This window comes from Pseudopipra pipra, chromosome 1 (assembly GCF_036250125.1).
Source record: "Pseudopipra pipra isolate bDixPip1 chromosome 1, bDixPip1.hap1, whole genome shotgun sequence".
Classification (NCBI taxonomy): domain Eukaryota; kingdom Metazoa; phylum Chordata; class Aves; order Passeriformes; family Pipridae; genus Pseudopipra; species Pseudopipra pipra.
Genome location: NC_087549.1, coordinates 43,219,802 through 43,244,815, shown reverse-complemented (window position 1 = coordinate 43,244,815; position 25,014 = coordinate 43,219,802). Strand labels below are relative to the sequence as shown.

The 25,014-nt window shown below is 41.4% G+C and overlaps 1 protein-coding gene across 9 annotated transcripts in view; it reads left to right on the top strand.

Moving 5' to 3' along the window:
- The window catches only part of DTNA (dystrobrevin alpha), a 226,237-nt gene that overhangs the window by 30,058 nt on the left and 171,165 nt on the right, over positions 1-25,014 (top strand). For 2 of the 9 annotated variants that reach the window (XM_064653761.1, XM_064653768.1), the window contains exon 1: positions 14,117-14,282. The exons of 4 other annotated variants lie outside the window; for them this stretch is intronic. In XM_064653761.1, coding sequence (XP_064509831.1) covers positions 14,266-14,282 — 17 coding nt within the window. In that variant the 5' untranslated portion in view covers positions 14,117-14,265. Of the gene's footprint in view, positions 1-14,115; positions 14,283-17,111; positions 17,240-25,014 lie in introns of those variants that run through there. 3 more of the 9 variants (XM_064653819.1, XM_064653775.1, XM_064653906.1) reach the window with 3 other exon arrangements.

The window sequence follows — 25,014 nt, the reverse complement described above, 5'->3', positions numbered from 1 at the left end:
AAGGATTAAAGAGTCCCACAAGCAGAGAGCTAAAGAGCTTGAGTTGCAGGGCCACAGGGAATGATGAACAGTGTGAGAGAGATTTAATAAACCAAGTAGAGGATTGAAGGATTTTATTTCCCTTCAGATTTTTGCATTGACAGTAGAAGGCAGCATGGGTAATGTGAGACTCTGCTCCAAGAAAAGAAGAATGCAAACTACCAAAAGGCACAAAGGGTGGACTATTGATGAACCTCCTGGTAGGCGGGAAATGAAAGAAATTCCATGTGTTGGCTGTGGATGCCTGATACTCCAGATTGTGTGCAAGTGCTATCGATGAGCCACATGGGTGCATCCACTGTTGTTCAGGAGGGGAAACTAAGGCAAGAGGTAGGTGATCTCTTAATGTAAATACACGTTTGTACATATTAGATTTACATTTGTTCATATAGCTGCTGCATAATTAGTTCTGCCAGCTCTTGGCTTCCATATGTCTAAAGGAATGACAGTGTATTCTCAGACTTACTTCCATTTATACTAATTAAATACTAGTAAACCTGTCCACCTAATAAACAAATGATAAATAATTTTTTCCTCAGCTCTGTTTTGGACATCTCCATATTCCTAACCATTAAAGCTGCTTTATTTTTTATGTACTTCTATCTTACAAACAGTTATATAAGTTTATAGTCCTGCATAATTTAGCTGGGTGCTTCTTACACTGAACTCATACAGAGGAAATCATGACAAATTATGTAGGAGGAGGATTTCTAGTTATTCAAGGCCTGAAGTGATAAGTTTATATAGAGATTTATATTTTTATTAAGCAAAACCATGGTTTCTCCAGAATATCTCCATTGCATGAGCTGGAGAAAAATCATTACGAAGGTTATGTACCTGAATTTCTTAAAAACAATTATTATACATGGTTCAAAAATAACATTTAGCTCCATAGCTCTTAGAAAGGAGAAATCTATGGTAGCAAGGTAATTCCTGACAATGTGGAAGATCCTCAAAGTAGACTCCCTGTAGTCCACTGCCAGTGTAGAGGAAAAAGAAAAATGTTTTTCAAGTAAATAAAATGCCTGGTGTATGATCCTTAGCAATTTGGAGCAAGAGAATTTCTAGTTCTGTGGGGTGGTCATTATTTGTAAATGTGCTTAGTAGCTGCAGGCTGGGCCCTGTCCTTGCTGCACCACCCCTGTTCACCACCCGACTTGTTTTATGATTCTGAAAGCAGAAGGTGTATCAGCCCATGGATTATGATCCAGATTTTGTAGTCAGCAAGTGGTGTACACTGCGCGATTTGTCTTCAATTTTATAGTATCCTACCATTCCAACTGAGCAGGCAGAGGACTCCTTCCAGGGCTCTGTGAGCAAAGAGCTCATGCAATGACCAGTGGTGTATGTGTTATCCAGGCAGTACAACTGCAAATAGAGTTGCTTTTCCTGTAAGTGTACAGATTAATCCCAGGAGGGCTCCTATGTGATCTGCCATGCCACAGAAAGTCACGGATAATTCTAACAAAGAAAGGAGTCATCAGGTGCTGGGATAATAGAGGATTATGTGCCCATTTACCTTAAACCACCAAGACTTCAAGCTGGCTCTGGCAAAGAGAGAGTAGTTTCGTGCTTAGGAACATGTCTGAAGGCAGAAAGCGGAGCATGTTTTGTCAGTCTGGCTGTAAGGTGGAGTGTAAGAAGCAATATTACCTGCTCAGTTATGTCTCTGAAGCAATGATGTGGTCGTGGAAATTTGGCAGAGGGGGTTGTCGTGCCAATTACCATATTTCCTCATTGTCCTTCATGCTAAGGCATTGTCAGGCTCTTGGAAGAGAGTTATATTTTACCCTACAAAGTTGTGTGGATGGAGCTGTAGAAATGAAGTATTTTTAACACACTGTAGCTACGAAGGGCTTGGCATCATCACCGGTGAGGTTCAGTTACCTCACAATGCAAGACAAGATGTCCCTACGTGGCTTTGAGAGGGAAACATGGTTTTGTCCAAAAGTACAACTCAGAAATGTGGGTAAATGTCTCTCAACACAGGGTACATTTTAATACCCCCTGTTAAGTTCACATTTGCCTCCCTCATGCCTCTGCAGTCTTATTTCAAAGTCTCTCCTAGTAGCTCAGTTCCATTCCCAGAGGCCTGAAATGAATAAATCCAAACATGCTCTATTTAGACTTCTACCCCATTGCCAGCACACCCGATATGGCATTTTAGAGACTGAGGGAAGTGAGCCACATTTGCTTGTGGAAAAAAGAAAGAGCTGCAGCAATATAGTGACGTAAGGTTTATCCTGCAGGTTCACCTCGGGTTACAACCGGATCTAATTCAGCATGCTCTTGTCAGTACAGCTTAGTTCAGCTAAACCAAGAAAATACAGTTCAATTCTGCATACAGCTAACTCCCACATAAAGCATCAAAACCGTTCCAATCTAATTTTTTATTGTGGGCATTTTTTTTTTCCCAAGTCCCTTCATTTGAAGAGCTGTTGGGCCTGAATAATATGAGTTTATTTATCTGTCTGGTACCAAATAAAAGTAATTTTATGAATTTGATTAAAGAACCATTACAAAGTAAATAGGAGAATCACACTTCTAAAGAAGATGTTCCTACACATCAGATGCTAATGAGGTCACCCAAGAGAACATTGTGGCTTGGGGCCTCTGCTCATCCCCAGAGTGCATTTTCTCACTGGGAAAACATCCTGCCATGCAGTCTTAATCTAGAGCATGCTTTGAAATGGCTCTTTCAGATAGTGAGGTGCTAAACAAACTTTGTTTTCATCATAGTAGACTCTGAGAAATGAATTGTGTAAATTTCACAACAGTGAGGGGGTTTTATATCTGTCATAACTTTACAGTTTGACTCCTATATCAGTGTAGTGGCAAGTTTCATCAGCCAGAAGACCCTGCAACTCCTAGAACTGCAAATGTTCTTGGTGCAGTGGCAGACCCAAAGTCAAGTTTGCACTGAACATGTCAAGCAGCTCAAAGAAGTGAAATAGTGTATCTTGACCCAGATCTAGGCCAAAGGGGTTTTATAAACCAAAGCAAGGGGAGTTGATGTATGCTTGCTGCCTTCATCTTCAAGTGCTGCTAGTTACTGGCAGTCAGAGCCAAAAATGGTTTAGAACACGAAGACTATGGTACACTCACAAGGCTGTCATCTTTTTTCTTAAACAGCAGTTTTAGACAGAAATTTCTTGACTGAACTTTAGTGTTAACCAAACATTGATGCGTTGGATCTGATCCAGTGCTTTGTTCCTGACAGTGCTCAGGAACTGGCCAGTTGACGGTTAAGGAATAATGTGACAAGAGGGGGATTTTCTTAATCCTTGGGGATTCCCCTTAAGGGAATCTTAATCCCATGACACTTAATCATTGCTTGTGTCAGGAAGTATAAATGTTTGTCTTCTATTGCTTAAAAAAAGTAAGGTTCATTAAAGATTATATTCTTTCTTTTTAAAACAAATGAGTTTCTAATGGGAACATGCAGGAATTCATTAACAATCTAATGAATATTTTTTTATAGTCCTTTTTGGTCCCAATTATATTATGCTGCAGACAGCTCCACAGGGTAAACTTACACTTTTAAGTTTGAAAGGGTAGAACAGAATTTTCCTTAATCTCTTTTAAATTTGCCTGTCAGTTTTAAACTCCCTGTTTAACTTGTTTTTCATATCTCTTAATTATTTTGTCTTCTGGTTGCAATGTGTTCTTTTTCTTTTATTATGAGAAAATAAATAAGAATGTTCATATTCTGTGATTCTGTAATTTCCCTTATTTTTACTATTTATAATTTTTCTACAGCTATCCTACATTCCTCTCTCCACGTTTGCCTCCTCTCCAAACAGATATCAGTCTTTCTTCATACAACTGATTTTAGGTTCAGAGTGGTTTATGTTCCTGGGGTCTGAACCCCAGGACTGCTCTCTTTGCAGCCCTGGCTGCCTGTAGCATTCCTAATGCCAGATTTACAGTTCTTTTTGTTTGTTTGCTTGCTTAGGTGGAGAAAGTTTCCACACACCCCCTTGAATTGCAAGTGATACGCTTGACATTGGCAGTGTCATCAGAAGTGGTATGAGCTGAGTTCAAACAGGTGGTACCGTCGGGCTGCTGTCACAGGGGATGAGATCATACATTCATTCTGTCTCTGTGATGGATTTGTCTAACTCTCTCCAACTCAAGCTGACTTTGATCCCATATAATGAAAAGCCTTAAAATAGAAAGTGGAAGGGAACAGAGAGGAGCTTTAATTATTTACCGGCTGGGTCGAATCCATACCTTTTGTAAAGAGACTTCTTTTGTTGTTTTTTGGTCTATTCAATTTTCATTAAGCAAAATTTAAATCTTTGTGCTCAGCGTTGATTCAGATTCTGGGGCTGATTAAAGAGGCTTTTGAAGGAAGGTGCATTTTTATCTTGACTCAGTTAATTTTCCCGTTCTCTAAATGAAATAAAAATGTCCCCTGAACAATTTCCAATTTTTCGTCGCAGTAGTGCTAGGAGGTCAAAGGTCCTCGAGGTTTTAGTTGCTCTAGGCACCTAGAAACATGACAACCACCAAAGGCTACACAGACAAAGTAGATAATAAGTGGGAGGGAGGAATTCAATGGGTAAAATCGTAAATTCACAAAACAAACCTGTGGCAGAGGTGAGGCCTGGTCAGGTCTCCTACTACTGCTGCCGTGGTACAAGCCTACACTGCCTCTGCTGCATTCACCCCTCGGGTAATGCCTGAGCAGCATGGGCATGGTGTGGTGGTCTCCATGCCGTAAGAGCCCCGTGACTGCCAGCATTTCTGAGCAGTATTCCCAATTACCAAAGTGGTCCCTGATACCCAGTGCAGCTTGATGATGTGTCTTTGCCCTCCTCTGGAAACAGGAGAGGTATCACCTCCTTCATTGAGCTGATGGGGCATGAGTACAACTCCTCTGTGAGCATCTTACCCTGGCAGGTTGTGCCAGAAGGAGGCTGGGTACCATCCCAAACCCATCTCCTTCTTTGGAGGCTGGATGGTGCCTCCCAAAAGCATGAGGGCAGGGGGAGAGAGGGCAGGGGAGCCAGGCTTTTGGTGTGCTGCTTCCTTGCATCATTACACTTAAAACCAGAAACAACCTTGCAGTTACCTCTGTAGTCTTAAGCAAAAAGCTTGCTTGATTTATTTTTGGAAGCTACTGTCTTCACAGTGTGCATGGCTGTAAAATCTACATGCTTGAGTTGAGGCTTGAGGAATCCCAGTGCCTATCAATATCACTGCATCCACAGCTCCTTCACAAGAATAGACAGTAATGTGAAAGATAGTGATGGTTCAGAGAAATGTCCTTGCTTTATCCTCACTTTCTCAGTGCCTGTGGATACGTTAACAGACTACTGTACATAGGGGAAAACATGCCTTTAATAGTTCTGTCTCAGCTGCTGTTAATTTGATTTCCTTCAGGTAGTGTTGTCACAAAGTCCTGGAGCAAGACTTTTTGTAGCAAGAAGCACAAATAATTTACACTGTAATGTCTTAGGTTCTTGGATAAAGCATATGCTTCTCTGAACAAAGAAAAAACCCTCTAATTTCTTTTATTTGGAGATAAACATGATGAATTCAGAGAGATAGGAGGAGGTGCTAAAATAAGGAGCAGCTTTGAGACATCTGACAGAGGGTAGATTATGTCCAGACCTGTGCTCGCTCTCTGTGCCACACACATTGTATATTTGTGGCTGTTTGTCGTGGAACTTCACAGGACAATGTCAAAATAATCTGCAATTATTACTGGATTACTACAGATAAAATGTTTTTCAGTATCTCAGTTTTCCTGTGGAAGTTATTTAGTTAATATTTTCAGCTCCATTCCAGCTTCTTCCTCCTAAACTGGGCAAGTGTGAATTAGGTACTTTGTGTCAGCCCTTAGATCAACTGCATTTGTTTGCATTTATGTAGATCTCAAGTACTGCCTTTGAAAAGAATGGGCTGCATTCTGCCCCAAATTGCCACGTCCCATTCCTTTGCTGGAGCCACTCACTTAGGGGTGGAATTTTTCATCAGGACTCAGTACTGCTGCAGCATTCTTAATACTACTGTAGTGTTGCATGGCTTGTATAGCTTTGCAAAAACTAAAATTGAAGAATTTAGAGCAGAATTAGGTCATGACCAAGTGTATTTGAAAATGCCATGCTAATTATTCACAACTTTAAAATCACTGAATGGATTTCTTCCAAATTTGCTCTGTTCCACAGATCCTATTGACATTTAAATGTAATTCCCTTTATCGCTATGTTACATCATAAAGTCCGGTTTCCAGTATTTTCATTAGCTGGTAGATGTTCTATAATGTAAAAGGAAATACTACATGGTATAGAGAAAAAAAAGCGAATGCGGGTCATCTGTTAACACTGACTTTCTGGAATTCACTGATTAATTTTTTTAGTCTCATATTGGTATTGGGAAGGGTTTTTGTATTGTTAGTGGTAGAAGTTGTGTAGAGTTCCTGAAATTCTCAAGAAAGATCAGGTTGAGTGTGTGGCTGATCTTTCAAAGACCTAACTTTGTATTCCAACCTTTCAGACTGTCATCACCTTTCTTATTATGGAAAGTGTCCACTTTTCCTGAAGGTGCTGATTCTTCTCATCATTCCTTCCGATTCTCATGAGTGTGCATCTTCTCAGGGAAGAAGTGCTTGAGGGACATTTCTTCCTTTGAAATGGTTTCTACTGTAGTTTGGATTTCCATAAATTAGTGCTAAAAGGAAAGTGTGAAGTAGCTGAAATAGTGCTCTGAAGATTGCATAAAGCACATTGTAATGTTCGAGCGCTTGAAAATATGTATTTTCCTTGGGGTACAAGTTTTCCCTATGTTCAAATAAATGCTTTCATGGCAGCTACTAATGTCTTTTATAGGTGCCATCCAGTGCTGCCAGTTTCTGAGCCCTCAGAAATAAGTGTACAGGGTGGGATTATTGACTGGAGTTATGTTCAGGTGGTTTTTGGTTAGAAAAAACATTCCCCAACACAATCGAATTGTTAATTACCACATGATTAATTGACTTCATTACCATAAGCCACTTTCCCCCTTTCCTTTCTGCTTCCTTTTTTTTTCCCTGTGCTTCCTGTTGTTTATATGTGGTGTGGCACTGACATGACTTGGGGTGGGGTGTTTTCCCCCCTTTTCTGGGAGCGTGTTTGCTGGTGGCATTCCTTAATGCAGGGCTCGGCTGCTGCCAGTCATCTTGTCAGGGGAGCTTCCTGGGCCTTTCTCTGCAGCTCATCTGGACACCCATCAATCTCATAAGATGAGATCATGATCTAAATATGTGTCGGAAAGTGAGATGATCGTGCCAAGGAGAGGTGTTACTTCCCTGCACCATTCCGGAAGCGATAGTGAAACCCTGGCAGGTACAGAGCCAGAGATTTGCTATGTTGGATGCACAAAGGTCCGTGTCATGCCAGCTCCTGAGTGCGGTGGTGGTTTCTGCCTCAGCATCAGTGACTTTATCTCTTTTCCAAGCCTGCCTCTTGTCTGTGCTGCCTGCAGATTGCTGCCATCCCTTACCCCAGCTTTTCGCTCTGACATTTGGGATTTCTCCACAGGATGGGTACAGCAGAGGGAGCAGTAGGACAAGCTTCTCCCAGGCTGTCTTACCCTGCGTGCTCTCGCCCCAGCTCAGACGCTCTGGCTGACAGACCTCCCCTTCTGCCCATGTACCCCCTGCAGCACCAGGACCCCCCAAGCCTGAGGGGTCCGTGCCACCTTGGGGCCAGGACAGAAAGGGAAGGAGAGGGTTCTGTGGCAGGGACACCTCCCCCAACCCTGCAGGGCACTGATGCATTTCAGAGAGCAAGTCAGGCGCTGCTGGCTTTTACATAACTGATCTGATGGGATCCGTGTTGTTGGCCTATATATTAATGTTCCAGCTCTCATTAGCGGTTTCTTAAGACTTCCAGGTCTCCTTCTGTGCTCTTGCTGTGTATTTTTTTCTTTATTAACACACATAAATAAATAAATAAATTAAAAGGAATTTCATTTTTTTCCCAAGTTTTTCATCTGGAGGGTGAAATAAAGTGAGTTTTATTTTAAAGCAGGAGGATTTTTCAGTTTTATGCGGGATGAATGAAAGGGGATTGTTCCTACCTTTGGCTCAACTGAACAGAGAATCTGTTTTATGAATTATCCTCTTCCAGTTCTGAAAAAAAATTGCGTACGTCACTCCAGCCACAGTCATGTCTGCTTGCATGGACACTTCAGGCATTGGCTGAATTTCTACGAAAAGCTTGTTGTTGTCTGTCCATGCAAGTCTAAAAGACATAATGTTTGTGGCGTTTTTATGAAATAACTTACTGGAAAACATTTTCAGTGCAGAATATAGTGCTGCAATGAAACCCAAGGTGCTGGAGTGAGACAGAGCCATTTCCATAAGAAAAATATTCAATTCATAATTTCAGGAATAAGGACATTATTTTCAGATGGAAGTTGTGAAAAGACAAGTTTTGCTGCTGTGATCTTTACTTTCATAAACATTTCATTTCTTCTCTTCAGGCTGCAATGAGCTCTCTTAATTAGCAGTATTCACTACCTTTTGTATAGTGGTTAGAGCAGACATGAGGCCTTCAAACAGTAGAGGGTTCTGAGGATTAAGAAGACTAAGAGCATCTCCTGCTGGAGCAAAGACTGTCATGAATTATTGTAGCTGGCATGTGGGTTGTTTCTTTATTTTATTTTCCTTTGGAGTTTGGCTCTCTGAGGGAATGCAGTCACGCTATGTTGGTTTGTCTCACACTTCTGGCCACAGCCAGTAGTTTTGAACTCATTAGACACCTGCTAAATTAAACACAGAGGAAGAAATCTCAGCTATACTGATTCTCCTTGACTCTCATGAACTGGAATCCAAGACATCAACCCAATAAAGACGGGGCATGCAACATTCCCCTCTTGAAGCAGCTTCTGTGTGTTCTGGCTGGTCAGTCTGAGCCCACACAGCTCTGAACCAGCTGCATAACCTGCTTCCTGCTTTTTCCCCAGGTAAGGAGAAAGTACAAAAGGGGGTGTGGAAGGGAGCAGGAATACTGATTAGGGAAGTATCTAGAAGAACTATGGAGGCCTGGGGAAATTAAAAGGATAATTGTGAAGATGGCAACACAGGTTGACTGCACAAAGCTGAAAATGTAGATGGGCAACACTCCTATACTGAGGGGCAGGAGTGGTCATGAGAGTTTAGAGGAAACAGGGATTACTGTCACTGAGAGCAATAAATAAAGGGTCATAAATCCTTAGGAAGACAGTCTTCATTAGGTACACTGCTCACCAAGCAATTTTAATGAGCTATAGCTGTCACTTCAAACCGTTAAAGTGCAGTGTTTTCAGGTAGAGGACCAATAATGGATGATAGAAAGGCTGAAAGCAGGCTTTTTATTTATCAGTGAGCATCATCAGGCCCAGAAGAACTTTTCCAGGCCTCAGCACAGTGTGGGATGAGGTTTAGCTGTCTTTTTTTTTTCTTTTTGGAAAAATACTTTTCAGTGTGGTAAAAGTAATTTACCTACAAAACCTTATTTTTTAAAAGTTCTTTTAATTTTATTTTATCTAGGAAATCTTCATTTTGCTGATCAACTGGACACCTACCAAAAAGAGTAGTCTTTTTCCTGTATTTAGTGTTTGAATTAAAGATAAATGGAAGTAGAATTGTTTTAGTTCTGTTCTTAGGCATTTTTCAAGTAAGCTTGAAAATGCATCTGATAAATAATGGTTTGATTTTGCAGGGAACAAGTGTTGCAAGTGCACAGTTTTTCATAAGTTACTAAATTCTTCATAATTAATGTTTGTACTTCATTCTTGTGTACAAAAATAAAGCCAAAGTCTTTATATCTTTGCTCTTGTAGATATGATGTGCTTATATATGATGGTAAATACTGGTTTAAACCATGGGTTTGTCAAAAAAACTCTTACCAAACTACAAATACAAGACATAAGAAAAAAAGAAGCATTCAAAAATAAATAATAGATTTTTTCTTTATTCAATAAAATGAGTTGACTGAAAATATGGTTTGTTCCTGATGCTTAGATTTATGACCATGGATGATCTCCCTTCTTTCCCTATAGCTTCAATCACAGAAACATAGAAAAACCAGAACAGAAAAACCAGCACAGAAAATCCTTTGTTGCTGCAAAACTGCTCACAGAGTATGTACAGAGTGCATTCCCCATTTACTTCATTAGTGCTTAGCTAGAATCCAAACAATTCGCATATGATTTGTAAATAGTAGAACCAACCTATCTGAACGTTTTCAGTGGCTGAGCTTCCTCCCATTATCCAGTGAGCCTCACAGAAATGGTAAGAGTGTTGTGCTTAGAGAAGTCAGACTCCACACTGGCAGACCAGGGCAGTGTTTTGCCCTGTGTGAGCCCGTGTCACTCCCCTGAGTTCCCTTCCAGGGCAAATGTACCCTGCTGTGTTCGAGGCTGTGTGATTGTGGGGCAGCAAGGGAGTGGGTGCTGGGGGGCGGCCACTAAGAGCCCCCTGCCCTAACCCGCTTCAATAGCTGTTCCTTATCTCTTCCAATAAAAAAAGTCATAGGCAGGAGAAAAGCAACACATGGGTCAACACTTGGCCAAACCCTGCCTGTTGGACCATGGTGGAGAGGGCTCTTGGTGTAGCCACATAGCTGAGTAGGAATGGCTGGAGGTAGGCTGGGGCAGTGAGGGGTGTGCAGACTGAGTAGTACTGAATAAACAGTGCTGGATCCATTGTGATGGGCAGGAACTGCGTTCCTGTCAATGCAATTACAGTCCCTACTCCGAAGCTCTTACTCTCGAACAAACCTGTGCTGAAATCATCTGCGGAGGTTAACAAGATCATTCCAAAGAGCAAGAAATACTCTTGAGTCAGACTTATAAGGATTGAGCCCGTAGGGTAGATGTTGCTTGTCCCAGTAAGCCCAAATCTTAAGACTGCCAAGACTAATGAATCCAAGACACTGACAGACAAGAGGGGACAAAGAGCAAATTCTGTGCACATTAAAAATAGCTAAACATGAAGGGACACATCATGCCTCTTAGGCACTGGGCTAAATTGGGAATGGGTAGGAAGTCACATGGCTCCAAACATGTTACCTATTTACACTTGACACTGGTACCAAATTACTCTCCCCTCCCTGCTGCTCCCTCCTCTGTTCCCATGCCAGCTAGCTCCCACTCCTCCACAAGAACTTTCTATTAATGTGTTTTCATATATCTCAAATCTAATGCCCTAATCTGTTGCATTTGATGATGGTTATAAGCAATAGACTCTGCTGAGAGAGAAAGAGCAGTGGTAAGTCTCTCCCAGCTGTACACTTTATGTTGCGCATTAGACACTGGTATTATTGCACAGCTCTTCATCTGAGGAAACCGGACACCTGTCTTCTCCTTTGGCTAATGTGGTACAGTTTTTGGACATATGACCTCTGACTATCCCATTCATGGGATTAGGATCATGCTGTCCATGTTGACATTCAAGGTTTCCCCGTAACTTCCAGCATCGTTTTCCAAAGCTCCCTCTACCCTCATAGTCCTAGGTTTTTAAATAACCTTTTAAGAGACACGGGAAGCAAACAGTTTAAGTGTTCTTTCAGAGGATTCAAAACCCAATCTTTTTCCCCCTATATCTACTAAGGGAAATACACAAATTTAGATAAAAGCCTGAATGTGCTTCTGTGGATTTCCCTGCCATTGTTTTTCCTAACACTTAAGCACTCTCTAGAGGTAGCAAGGTAGGCTGGAGTCCTATAAACAGCTCAGCCTTAATCCTTCCTGTTCATGACTTCACTTCTGAATCACCACATTTGTCCATCGCATCTTCTGCCGTGGGGAGCTTCTTTCTTCCTTCCTTGTTGCCCTAATTAGAAAGGAGCCCTCAGCCACAAAGGCACAAAGAGTTTTCTTTGTTCTTTTGTCTCTCTGAGCATCTAAAGCACTGTGCTTTTTAAGTCCTAGTGTTAACAGTTGGTCTCTGCTTCTAGTGATTACTGCCCTTCAAGTCTGACACCTTTACAAACAATTGGGAAAAAAAATTACTTGAGGTACATACTGCATTATATGAAGTTGCACCGTTTGAATGGGAGACTGACTCTGATTTTCTCTGCTCTGAAAGATTTGTAAGCCGGCAGTGTTAGAGGTGGCTCTATCTGAAAGCGGTGCCAGGCAAGGCAGCTTTTCTGCCGTTCACTGCAGCTCCTCAGCTTGAATAATAGACGCACATCCTGAACTGTTGTATCAGCAGTCCTGAGGCAAAGCAGTGAAGTGACTTCTTCCCTATCTGGCAGGAAGTCCACGGCGTGTTTTGCTCTTGCTGGAGTTTTTAACAAGCTCTGAAAGGCAGGCATTGAACATACTGAGGTCTGGCTTTGCTAATAGTAACAAAGGTTAGTGATTCACAATAAATCTTTCGACTTTTCAGGAGTTGTCAGACAGTTTGTTATTTTATGTTTGTGTGTTGCTAGCAGCTTTTCCATGCCCACAAACCTGTACTCTCTCCAGGTTTAAGAGGACTCTTGCCTTCTTGTCTGTGGGACTGACTGAAGTTACTATTTTTCATCAAACTTCATATGTTATATATATGTTTCAAATGTAAGTATTTATATATATGTTATCAAGCAGGCAGAAGATGTGCAGGGTTACTAAATGTGCACTCTGATACAGCCCTTCAACTGATTTTTTTACCATCCTTTAGGCCTTTCCAAGTTTGAGCCATTCCCTTCGTTAGCTTGAAGTAATTGCCTGATCACTTTTACTACTAAATCAGTTCAGCCTCTCAACACTGGCACTCTGAAAACTGTAATGCCTCATCAGGTAGAACATTGGCAAGGCATTTTCAAAATGTGTTTTTAGCTAAATGATTCTGGGCACAGCTTGACCTTGCCTCCTCTGCCCAAACCTGTGCTCACTGCTTGCTTGGCTGCATCCCTGGGTACAAACCCCTCTTGGCAGCAGCTCAGACAAAGGCTGAAGACTCTAAGAAACCAGAGACATTTACCATGTTATTCTGTTTGAATTGGTGTGACTGTCAATTGGTATTTTCCTGTTGCAACTGAAAGTGTTCAATAATTCATACGTTTTACATAAAGTGTTGTGGCTTGTTCTTTTCCCACCCATGTCTGAGATAAGGCAGACTTGATGGCAAGCAGTGTTCAACTGAATATGCATTTGTGCATTAAAAACTGCTGCTTCAAAAGGCTGATCTTAAGAGTCGGGGGTTTGTGTCAACACTACGGACTCTGTCAGTCTCTGGTAGGGATACTGTCTTTCTGGCTTACACGGAAGGACCTTTTTCTCCACTTCGGTCACCTCAAATGATGCCACTAATCTGTAGTCTAGTTACTTCAGAGTCAGGACAACATTGCAATGCATTCTTACTATAAGGAGCCACAGACTAAGAGTGGAACTTTAGAAGCTTTTTGTTCAAGATCTGGTAATATTTTGGGTGGGATTTTTTTTTTGTTTGTTTGGGGGGAGGTTGTTTGTGGGTTTTTGTTTGTACATGCTTAGTAAAGCCCCCTGCGCAGGCAGAAGTGCTGCAGGCATCCAGATATGAGTCTCTGCAGAAGCGTTGTCCAACAGAGGGTGAATTGCTGCCTTGCCCCAACCATGTGCCCCTCCAGGTTGTGCCTGGGGTGCCCTGTGGAAGATGCTTTGCAGGTGGGCCACTTTGGACCACAAGTCGTTTGGCGATGCTCTGGCTCAGGGACTTTGCCTGAGTGGGCACAAGCAGTAATTTCAGGTGCCTCTGCACCGAGCAGAGGCAGGCCGAGCCACTCTGGATTTCCAAAGGCACCATGTCGAGCTAATTGCCAGGCTGCTGGCTCCCAGCAGCGGGCAGCTGAGGCTGGAAGGCCGTGAAATCCTGCCAGCCAACCCTGTATATGTGTGTGTGTGTGTGTGTGTGTGTGTGTGAGGAGACGTGGGGATGGGGAGATGGGGGTGGAGTGGTAGGCTCGGGAGGGAGGGAGAAGAAGAGGGAGGGAGGGAGGTGGAGGGATAGAGGAGGGGAGGGGGCTGGATGCCTGCGATTGGTAAAGCTCCACGAAGGCATCTGCCAGCAGGACTTTAGAGGAATGTGAAACCAAATCACTTAGAAGTTAAAGATAGACGCAGAATACACAGCATCTTGAGCCAGGGTTTAAATTCATCCCTCTCCGCCTGGCTTCTCACAAAGCTCTGCTTGTCAGCTTGCCTCTGTCTCCTCTAACAACTCTAATATTCTCTTAAAAATAATATCGTTCTGGATACTTTGGAATTACTAAGGTGGCAAAAGAGATCATGGTGCATACAGTAGGGTAAGTAAGAAGCTTGGCTTCGCATGCATTTGCTGGTGTGGTTTCTTTGGGTTTTCCTGCTGCTTTCAGAGCACTCTGACAGTTCCTCTAGGATGAGGTGGATACCTAAGTAATGCTTTTCCCAGGCGATTTTGTCCACCATTTCTCCATATGGATCATTGGAACTTTATTCCTCAGTGAAATTAACTCACAGGATTCCTTTTCTTGGCATTCATAGGGAGTCTTGGGCTTTAAGAATTTTGCTATTACAGTTTGGAGTGCCGTTTTCCTATCAGATGAGTTTTGTTACAAAGCTTTGCTTTTCATTAGTGGGACATACTGTTTGAAATGCTGCTTATGGTTACAAAGTTGAAAAGCGAGTTGTTTTCCATGTTAGAGAGGATGTAATCAATGTTTGCTTACTTGTTGGGCCATGGTTTCACTTAGGAACTATTTCCTCATGGGTAAATTTGAACACAACACAGGGTTAATTAAATTTAACCTTCTTGTTTGTTTGTTCCCAAATAGTGCTTTTACTTGGAGTTTAAGGGTCTTTTTGGTTTGGTTTTCTTTTTTTTTTAACATTTTGGCTCTCATTTTCTCTGAACAAAGTTCATCTAGCAGTTATTTAAAAATGTGTGCATTTGCCTGATTGTCATCACTTATAGTGAATTTGTGAGTAAGAAAAGATTCAGGCTATCATATTTTTTCTAGAACTTATCAGAGGTAATTTCAGTATCTAGCAAATACATTGCTTCATTGATCAATGTTTTTTTCAGGCAGTTTCTCAAATTTCTGGTGAAGTTCCTACATCCAAAAGAATTTTTAAATACAGAAACTCTGTGGGAAGTTAAATGTAATGTTTGTTATATAGCAAAAACTTGTAGTCTGAGAGTTTCATCTGAATCTGTGCTTTGAGTGAGTGTCGCCTAAATACTGACTTCGTTTTTGCCATTTATTCTGGGTACATGTGTTTTACATCATAGTAGAGGAGCTCCTAACTTTGGACTCGGTGGCAGTTCACCCAAACATACTCAGAATTCCTAACGTGTTAGTACTGTCCATAATAACCATAGGAAATAGGTGCTGTCTTTGGATAACTGGAGTGCCTAACATTTTTGGTTAGAGATATCAGTGCTGAAAAGACTCACATAATGGCAGTCTTTGTCTTGCAAAATATGTGGAACTGGGTGAATTAAAATAAAAACAGGTCCTCTGTTTCAAGGAAAGATGATGTGTCTGACTGATATGTTTTGGTATCTTTCTTGAATTTGATCAAGTTTGTCCTTATTGATCAACTTGGCCAAATTTTGCAAAGCATTTGGTTATATTTGGTTGAGCAAATTTGCTGTGAAGTGTTTTCTGTTTGGTTAAGTGTAGGAGATGGAGAAGAAGGAAGTAGATAACCTTTAAGGTAAATCTGGAAAAAAACAGATGCAGGTGTGAGAAATGACATTCAAGTCAGTTCTCTTATAATTTGTAGTAGTTGGATGTTCTTTTAACTAGCTCGGACTAGCTCAGCACTTCAGTCCCATGCTAAATTCCAGGCCAACAGTTGCTTACACTAAGGAATTACTGTAATATTTGTTTTAGTATTGAAGTGGAAGACCTTTGAAACAAAAGCTGTCAAGATGAGTAAAACTTGCAGTGGGGCTTGGTAAAGATGCAGTTAGCTTCTGGCTCTTGCACAGGGTTCTGTGCAGCTTCAGGCAAGTTGTGCGAGCTCTAGGAGCCCCTGCAAATCAGAAGGGGGTGGAAGGGAAATACCTTTATTACTCTCTGTGTTGGGTATCTAGGTAGCAGTTCCTCCCACTAGGCATCACCTCTGATAAGGCTTGACACAATGGGCTTCTGTTTTCAGATGTACCCTCCCCAGGGCTATGGACTCCCCATGGAGGGAAGAAGAATCCACGTATTTGGAAGTAGGGGCTCTCTGCACCTTTTATAATCTTCCTAAACTGAAAGAGAAAAATAGACTGACATTCAGAGGTGAGCAGAAAATAGAATTAATGTTCCATGGGAAATTCCTGAGTCAGTTCAAAATTAAATTGCATTTCCCTACCACAGCGTATTGCTTTTCAGAAGCTATAGTTCAGGAGCATGATGTTCCCATTTCATTATCTGAGACCCTTCTCCCATAATTAAATGTCCAAGAGGCACTGGAGAGCTTTGTCACAAGGAAGCATGCTTTGTATTCTGGGAAGTGACGCTGCCTGAGAAACATCACTGCTGGAAGGGAATAAGCATCTGACCCAGGAACAGGGAGTTCCCAGGGTAACTGCTATGTGGTATTGGATTGACTTTAAAAAGTATATTCTGGCCTATCTAATCCACAACATCTTCCAGTCATCCTGGCAATAAATGGAAAATCTTCAATAGACTGATATTTTTCCATAGAAAACATTGCTGTATTTGATACAATTTCTAAATTATTATAATGTTGACATATTTGCTGAAAAAAATCGTTGGCCAGCTGTTAGGGTGAATTTTTCATGGTTAGAGAGAGTGTGGTACTGCATGTGTTCAGTGATTAATGGTACTACATGGCAGCATGATACTGCTGAGGCTTTTGTTTGGGGTGTGGTAGCTTTATCAGAGCATGACATAGGGACTAGGACCCCTCTCCTCTCCCTCTTTCTCTCCCTGTCCTCTTCTCCCAACCTAGCTCTGTGCTCCTAAGGTGACTAGGATTTGTTGGGAAGCAGGGAAGGTGAAAGGAGAGAAGGAGACAACACATCCTTAAAGGCTTTTGTAACAAGGTGTTGCTAGGGATGGTGACACCCTCTTCTCTGTGATCTTCTGGACTTCTTTACCTGCTGCAGCCTTCCCTTTCTCCCTCACATTTCCCAGGGTTCCCACTAACCCTACAGAGGGGAAAATGGAGAAGTGCTGCTGAGACAGAGGAGATGGGAAGATGAGAGGGAGCCTGCCCCTGGACCCTGCCTCTTGCTGCTGCAGAGAGAGGAGAGATCATCAAGGTGCTGATCTTCAGGAGATAAGCAAGGGACAGAATATTGAAGAGGAGGGCACAAGACTATAGCAGAAGCTGGTGCCTCTTGGTTTTGGGTATTGTGTGAGTGGTTGAGGTGCTGCTCTGATGCTATTACAGTGTTCATCACTAGCATATGTCATGCTTTCCTGCTCCAAGGAGCTGACTGGTGTTTCTTCAGGACAAGCGCTGCTTTGACACAGCCAGTAGCGTGTCTGCTTGTGGAGGAGGCAGGTCATGGTCCCTCCCTTTTTGTTACCATTAAGTTGTGACTTTGTCATGAGAGTTCAAAAAAACTATGCTCTCTGAGGTGAATGTGGGTTTGCAACATTTTTTCCTTTAATAAATCCTACACTTCTTTCTTTGCAAACTGCTAAAACCAGTGCCAGGGATACACTTTATGGGTGTTAAAAATCCCTCCTTGCTAGACTTTACAATTACTGTACATGGTTCCCATTTTCTTTCTTTCTGTCATGATCTTTTTTTTCCTTTGTAAAACTTTTCTTCTAGCCTCATCCTCAGGCTTTTTGCAGTTATCATTTTGCCATAAACACGAAAATAGGGGTGTCATCAGGAACCAGTTGGTAAGGAGTTTAAGGACTGTTTCCCCAGGGTTCCCTGACGATGTAATGGTATTTTTCTGAGCTCAAAAGTACATAGAAGCAGCTTACAGTGATACAATTTCCTTTGGGTCTTAATGAATCTGCTGCCAGTGACAGCAGCTAATTTGTTTTGGCAGAGTATGACAGTCAGTGCTTTACACAGTGCAGCTCACTGTAGAAAGCATCAATTCTGTAATTTTGTAATTCTGTAAAAAAACTCAAAACCACCCAAACCCAAAACTAATGCAATTATGGTGTCCTGTGCAGCCATGTTATCACCTCTGAGTCCATGAGCAGAAACCCAGGGAATTTGCTAGTCCAAGTGTTTTCAGACCTCCTGCACTTATTATTCATTCTCCTGCCCTTATTATTCATTCTGGCTCCTGGTGTATCAGGGAATAAAGTACTTCCTGGCTAATTATTACGGTATGCAGTGACTTTACCTGGAAACAGAGCAATCCTTCCCACTAATAGGATGCTTAAAAATGCATCTAATTGCAGCTGTGGTAGTTGAGAGAATGGCTAATACCTAATAGTCTTGAAAAAACCATCCTCTCTGGCAGGGGGTATTACAGGAAACTGAGTTTTACCGTCTGTTTCCTGTGTCTGAACCAATTACATGGTCTCTTGCTATAAAACTTGAATTAGGGATTATACTCTGAGTAATAAAGAGATAGGAAAGCAGTGAAAATAATTAATCTTTATCTATTAATTTATTAATTTATTTGTTGGCATGGAGGTAGCTGTTTGCTGAACATAACCTTCCCTGGGGCCGTGGAGGGAACAAGTTGGCTTCTGTGCCTGTGATCTTTGACAAGCCATGTAAGGGGCTTGGCATATCCTTTTCTGAGATTGGTGACAGTGATACTTGCCCAGGTCTGTGAAATGCTTCAGGATCAAGGAACAAAAAGTAGTACCTAAGTGCTGCATTATTATTTTCTTTTATATCTATTGTAAGGATAACACTAGTCTGGTATGAAATACCTCCTTGTAAATTTGTAAGAACATTTGCAGTCAGAGGAACCTAAAAAAGGAAGGAAAAAATGAAGCAGAGACAGAAAAGTCTGTGAGCAAGTAGACTTTAAAAGCAATTTAATGTCAACTTGTGACTGGTTCTTTTAAACACAGTGGAAGTAAGCACAGGCAAAGCACAGAGGAACATGCTTGGAGTGAAGTTGTCCTTGAGTACCCATTATCAAGTAACAGCTGCAGATGGAATTAGTAATCTTAGGCTTTCCTCTACTGCATTTTAAAAATATCTTGTTTAATGGAAGTATATGCTTTCTAGTAATTACTACCTTGTCAGTGTGTGTTCATTCCTAATGTGACGTTGTCCTTGGAAGAAGATCAGGGAAGACTTTGATCCTTTCCAGCTTAGCTATCATGTGTTTCTGTCCCCCCATTTTTTTTAAATGCACACCTCATTTATACTGGATTAAGAGACCTACTGTATCATTTGTGTGATATGGAAATACCGTCCATTTCCTGGTTTTAGATCATTCTTTTTTCCTATAAATTGACTTGAGAATGACTAACTTTACATCTAAAAAATGTGTTAAATTACAAAGGCAACACATTGATTCAAACATTTTTTTAACTTCTGAGTTGATTATTCTGAAATCTTGTCACTTTTTTAATATGGACTCCTAACTATCTTGTATGACTGAAAGCTTTCTCACCTACTTGAGAAATTAAATTTAGTCTGGGCAAGTTAGCCAGTCCTTTGCAGACTAGAACCCAGGAAAAAAGGCACGTCATAGATCCAAGTATGAAAGCACTTGCTATTTGATGTATATTTTTAATTGCTATTACAATAACGAATATTTCACTTTTCTGTGTATATACATCAACAAAATGTCTTTCCAAACAGATCAAACATATTTCCAAACAGATAAAAAAAAAAAGTGAGGAGTTTTATGGTTTCATATTTGTTCTTAAAAGTTTGATCAATTTGCATGTCTCAATAGGGAAAATAAATCACATCAGTTTCATGCAGGTACAAATTGTATTATGCTGGTTGGTACAGGAATGCAAGAAGAGCTTAATGGAGCTGAAAGTCAAGCTATGTTCTCTACCAGGCTATTCTGTAAAGAAGCCATGTTTTATCTCTTAAAAAAACCCACTTCTGATAATGCCATATATCACATTACTTCCCTTACAACCTGTTCTGCATCTTGGCTTCCCATTTCTCTCTGCCACCTTCCAGGCCTCTTCATCCGAACCTCTAGGTTGTCTTCCCAGCTGTAGGTCTGCAGTTGGTAGACCCACTGAACATATAATCATAGCGATCAGGGCAGGCTGGCAGCATATCCAGAAGTGGTAATTCAGCAGAAATCCTTGGCTTCATCTTCTCTGCTTGCCTACAGAGTCTCAGGGAGGAAATTTCTGGAGGAGACACATTTTCAAATACAAGAGGTTTTGCGTGGCTTGCAAGGAGCCCCCTGAGTGTGTCTTCCTTAGACCCATGTCAGTCCAAAACAAAAGTCATCAGCAAAGGTGCAGACCTTCAGCTGATATAGCAATCCCTTGCATTTGTAAGCTCTAATGGTCCCTGAGAACTATCTTTGTGGGGATGAAATACGACTATAAGATAACAGTTGTACCTACTTACCAGGTCAGAAGTTCTTATGTGAAAGCATGGAGGAATGAATGCTGCTCGGCAAAAGAATGGTAAAATATTTCTTTTAGCAGAGATAAAACTATTTATTTTCAATAACTTTAGCTTTGAAAATTGCTGAAAATGTATAAATAATATATTCAGCTTGACTCTAATACCTGATACATCAAGTTTCAGGTCAGCCATAAAATTTAGTTTTATAGTAGTAAGTGGGGGTAAGCAGAGGAAACTTGCTAAAATGATGATGGCAAAAAGCAATTATGTGACTGTAGGTGATAGTAAATACAATTTCATTAATCATACAGCTAAATAACCAAATGAGATAGTGGATGGTTGAAAGAATCCAAGCAAATACAAGTTCTTCATCTACATTAAGTCTGGTAATGGATTCCTAAATAGAATTAAAAGTATAAAGAGTTTAAAGACTTTTTGAAGAAAGAAAAGTAGTTTCCAGGCTTAGATAAACTCTTCTCAGGACAGTATATTTTCATGGAAGGGGGAATAGGTGTTTGCTGAGAGTCACATGCAGTTACTCATACCTCAGTGGTAACTTGGACTGAATGGACTTAATCTTTGCTGTTACACTTTTTAATATCCACTTTCATTGAAGCAGTATATAAAATAAGAAGATGGACTGATAATGTTTCAGGCCACTCTCTTTTTCTGAAAGTGGAAATAAACTCCTTGTGTACAATGCCTCCGCTTTTGTAACTGTGTGTGTAAAGTACTAAATAAGTCATCCATTATGTTATGTCCAAGAGAAACCAAGCTTTGCCAGAAAGCAACTCCAGCCAGGTCTGTCCATACCTATTTCACAGGTCATTAGTCCTATCCTTTTTCTGTTGTACACCATTGTAGATGACTGCTTGGGCTTGTACTAGGCATGACTATCTACACTGACAGGCTCAATATAGAACAAGGACACAAAATTGGGTATTTCAGCCTTGGAAGAAATAGTCCTTGTTTTTCCACTCTGTTACTGGTGGATAGAGCAAATAAAAAGAGGGAAGTTTATGCAAATACTGGCCAGGTGCCTGATGGATTTGCAGTATTTTGCACTGTGTGCTAATTAAAAACTACCCACGAGTCGATGTCTTTCATGAGGAGGCATCTCAAAGGCACAGTTGGCTCCCCAGACGCACAGAGGCTGCAGTGGTGCTGGGTAGCTCCAGAGGATTCTGTGTGCTCGTAGCTCTTGACACTGGCTGGGGAACAGCCAGTGGGACAACACCTCTTCAGGAAAGGACAAGGGTTACTGTGGATCTCCAGTTGAATATGAGTTGGCAATGTTGAGCTGTTGCATTATAGAAAGGAAAAAAAGGAAAGTGTGATATTGGGATGCATATGGAACTACAGCCTGCAGGTAGCAGTGGCCACATTGATGAGTGCTCAGCTGGGGTCCTGTGTTCAGTTTTGTGGTGGTTTCACTCTAGGCCTCGAAACTTGCACAAGTTTGGAGCACTGCACTTAAAGAAACTGATGACCACTTTCAATGTGGAGAATAAGGCAGTAAAAATGACCAGAGATCCGTAGGACATGCCCCAGGGGGCCTAAAAAAGAAGAGTCTGCTGAGGAGTGAGTAGGATACAGGCAGTTTTTCAAGCACAGATAGAACAGGGTGTTGCAAAGAGTGGGCCACTAATCTCTTTTCTGTGCCACAGACAAAAAGAAATGCATCTAAAGTGAAGCAAGAAAGAGGAGGTAAACTGAAGGAAAGTGTTATCCTTGAAATACACTACCAGTGGTTCATTTGGGGTCTCCATCACTGGGAGTGTTAGGAATGGCTTTAATAAACATGGCTGAAGTGTATCCGACTTTATCTCACAGTGGGAGGTGGATTACGTATCTTTTCTACCATGCCTATGATTTGGTGATATGGGTGATAATACTGCATATGGAATTGCTTTAATGATAGACATGCTTTCTGCATTCTGGTTTCAAAGATCTCTCTGCAGAGTGAAATGCGTTTTGCTGAGGTGCAGGAGGCACTTAATCATCATATAATTTCCTCATTTTGAAATGTTCCTTAGGTAAGTGGTTAAGGCATAAACAACTGGCTTTGCATTTCAGCTCAAATATTGTTGTCCTGAAATACTTGGGGACATCACTTTGTCAGCTGGCACTTGACAGTCCATCCTAAATTTGAAACATGTAATTGGATTCTTTGGTTGAAATCCAAGTTTCCTTTGAAGTCATGGGGTTTTATAGGGTAAAAATTTCACACTGAGGATACAGTGGTGCCCACTTGTATTTGCTTAGCTTTACTGTCCTAGTCAGGCCTGTTGTTTTCAGGATAAGGATACAAGGAGTGGGTTGTAAGAGCATGTAACCTTTGCTATGGCAAACATTTGGTTGCAGAGGGGTGCCTTTGGAGTGCTTGTGTGGGTGAGTGAGAGCTTACAACAGGCATTACGCGAGGTGAATTAATTACTTTTTCCTTTTTTCAGATAATGTCAACAAAACTAATTTACACCATCTGTTCTAAAATAGAGAGAGGCAGTCAGTAGAAAAGCAACACCCATTTTGTTTTTTAACATTTCTTCTGATAATACTTTTGGCATTCTATATTCTCTTTAGTAATGTAATTTTTTTCCTTTTTCTCACTGGGGAGAGGGGTGTTCTCCTCTGGTGTATTTTTTTATTTCCAGTGGCCTTTAAATTTGCATTTAGTATTCTGATAGTTATAGCTGCAAGTTGAATGTTTCTCCAGCTACTGGTTAATCCCTCCTGATACACATGCAGAGAAGTCTCCAGTTGCTATGAATTGTAATAGTTCCACTGAAAATACTCTGGCTTTGCTTATGCCAGTATTAATTCAGAGCAAGTTCGCCGTTTACAAATTTAGAGTAGATGATAGAATTTCATCCTTAGAAAGAGATCACAGTGATGCAGAAGCTCAGGGTGAATCTCAGAGCTGAGAGTTAAATTTCTGTGCCTCATAATGTGTTGTTGCATTTCACATCCAGATTTCTTTGCAGGCTTTTTTTAACTGTGCAGTGGTGTTCTCCTATATATAGGAATTGCATGTGTATACCTGAGGCTAAAATAAGCCCACAAAGGAAGCACAAATCCCAGACTTTAGGACCACCAATACATCAGTTGTTAATAACCTTACAATGTTATTATAGCTAACACTACAGACATAATTAAATCGGAATGATTTGAAACTGCCATTAGGGGGAAGAAGGCGGAGGAAAACAGTTTCATTCTCACAACATCATGTTTTCATTGACCTACTTACAGTAGGGAAGAAAATGTGTCCCTTCCCATTACAGCAGAATAGGTTTGTTCAGCAATTTTATAATGCAACTGCACAAGAGAAGACTGGCTTTCCTAACCACTCCAGGAGGATTGGAAAGGAGAGTAATGTTATTTCACACACTTAGGACTAAGACATGTAAGTTCCTGTCCAAGCAATAATGTTATTAATTTAATCAATTTGGCAGAACGTGCATTGAGTGAAAAAAAGAAGGGAAAAAAAGCTTTATATTCAAAGGTGACGGGAAAATGGCTGTGCTTGGTCTGCAGCTGTGCAGAGGGACCTTCTGTGGGCAATTAAGTTTCCTTCATCTTCCCTAGTTGAAAGTCCCTGCCATCCCTGAGACTCTCAGACCTCCTGCCTGACATGCCTTGCAGCTGAGCAGCCCTGCAGCCTGCTTTTGCTTCAGCAGGAGTTCCCTCGTGAGCTTCACATCAGGGAATTACTGAACTGTATGAAGGGATGGCATAGGGCCCAGCCCTTTTGGGATACGCAAACTCACATTGACATCGAGCCTCTGTGATGTGTGACTGTGGGCACACAGACTTTGGGACTGCCGGGCTGGAAGCAGTGGAGTCCTGAACATCAGTGTGAGGTATAGCACCAGCTCTGTGCAACCAGCATCCCTACCAAAGTCACTGAGCAGGGTGCCATGGCTGCTAAGCCCACTGCATCTAAAATACCTCCAGAGAGGAATCCTGGGTGCTCTTCCTCCTCCACATCTGTCCCATGAGCAAAGAGAGTGAGATGGAGGTGTCTGGGTTACTGCAGCCACGAGGCACGGTGGTGCCCATGGGGTAGGCAGTGCATGGGGCTTGGGGTGCAGCCCTTCTCCTCCTCCAGACATGTGCATGTGGTATTTAAGGTTTGTTGTCTTATGCCTGAGTTAATAAACTGTCTTTATCTGAAAATAAACACCTGCGGCTAGTCCTTTCTAGGCTGCTCAGGTCACATTCCTCCACAAGGTGTTGTTGGTAATTTAGTATTGTCAGAGGCATTAGTCACTGCCATAGTAGCTTAATAATGCACGCTAGGAGCCAGCTGGTAATTAACAGATTAGAGATATCATCTACATTTTCCTCAAATATTTCACATGTAGCAAAAATAATTAGAAGCAGAGCACTTTGGGTGTTTAAAGCTGTTACGTATATTTAAAACATCTCAACATGTTGGGAAATTATTCTTTTAAAGGTCAACTAGGCCTAATTTTGCTGCTGTCCAGGATTCACCAATGCACACCAAAGAGTTGTGAAGTAGAGAAAGAGCCAGAGTTGTGGGGCTTTTTT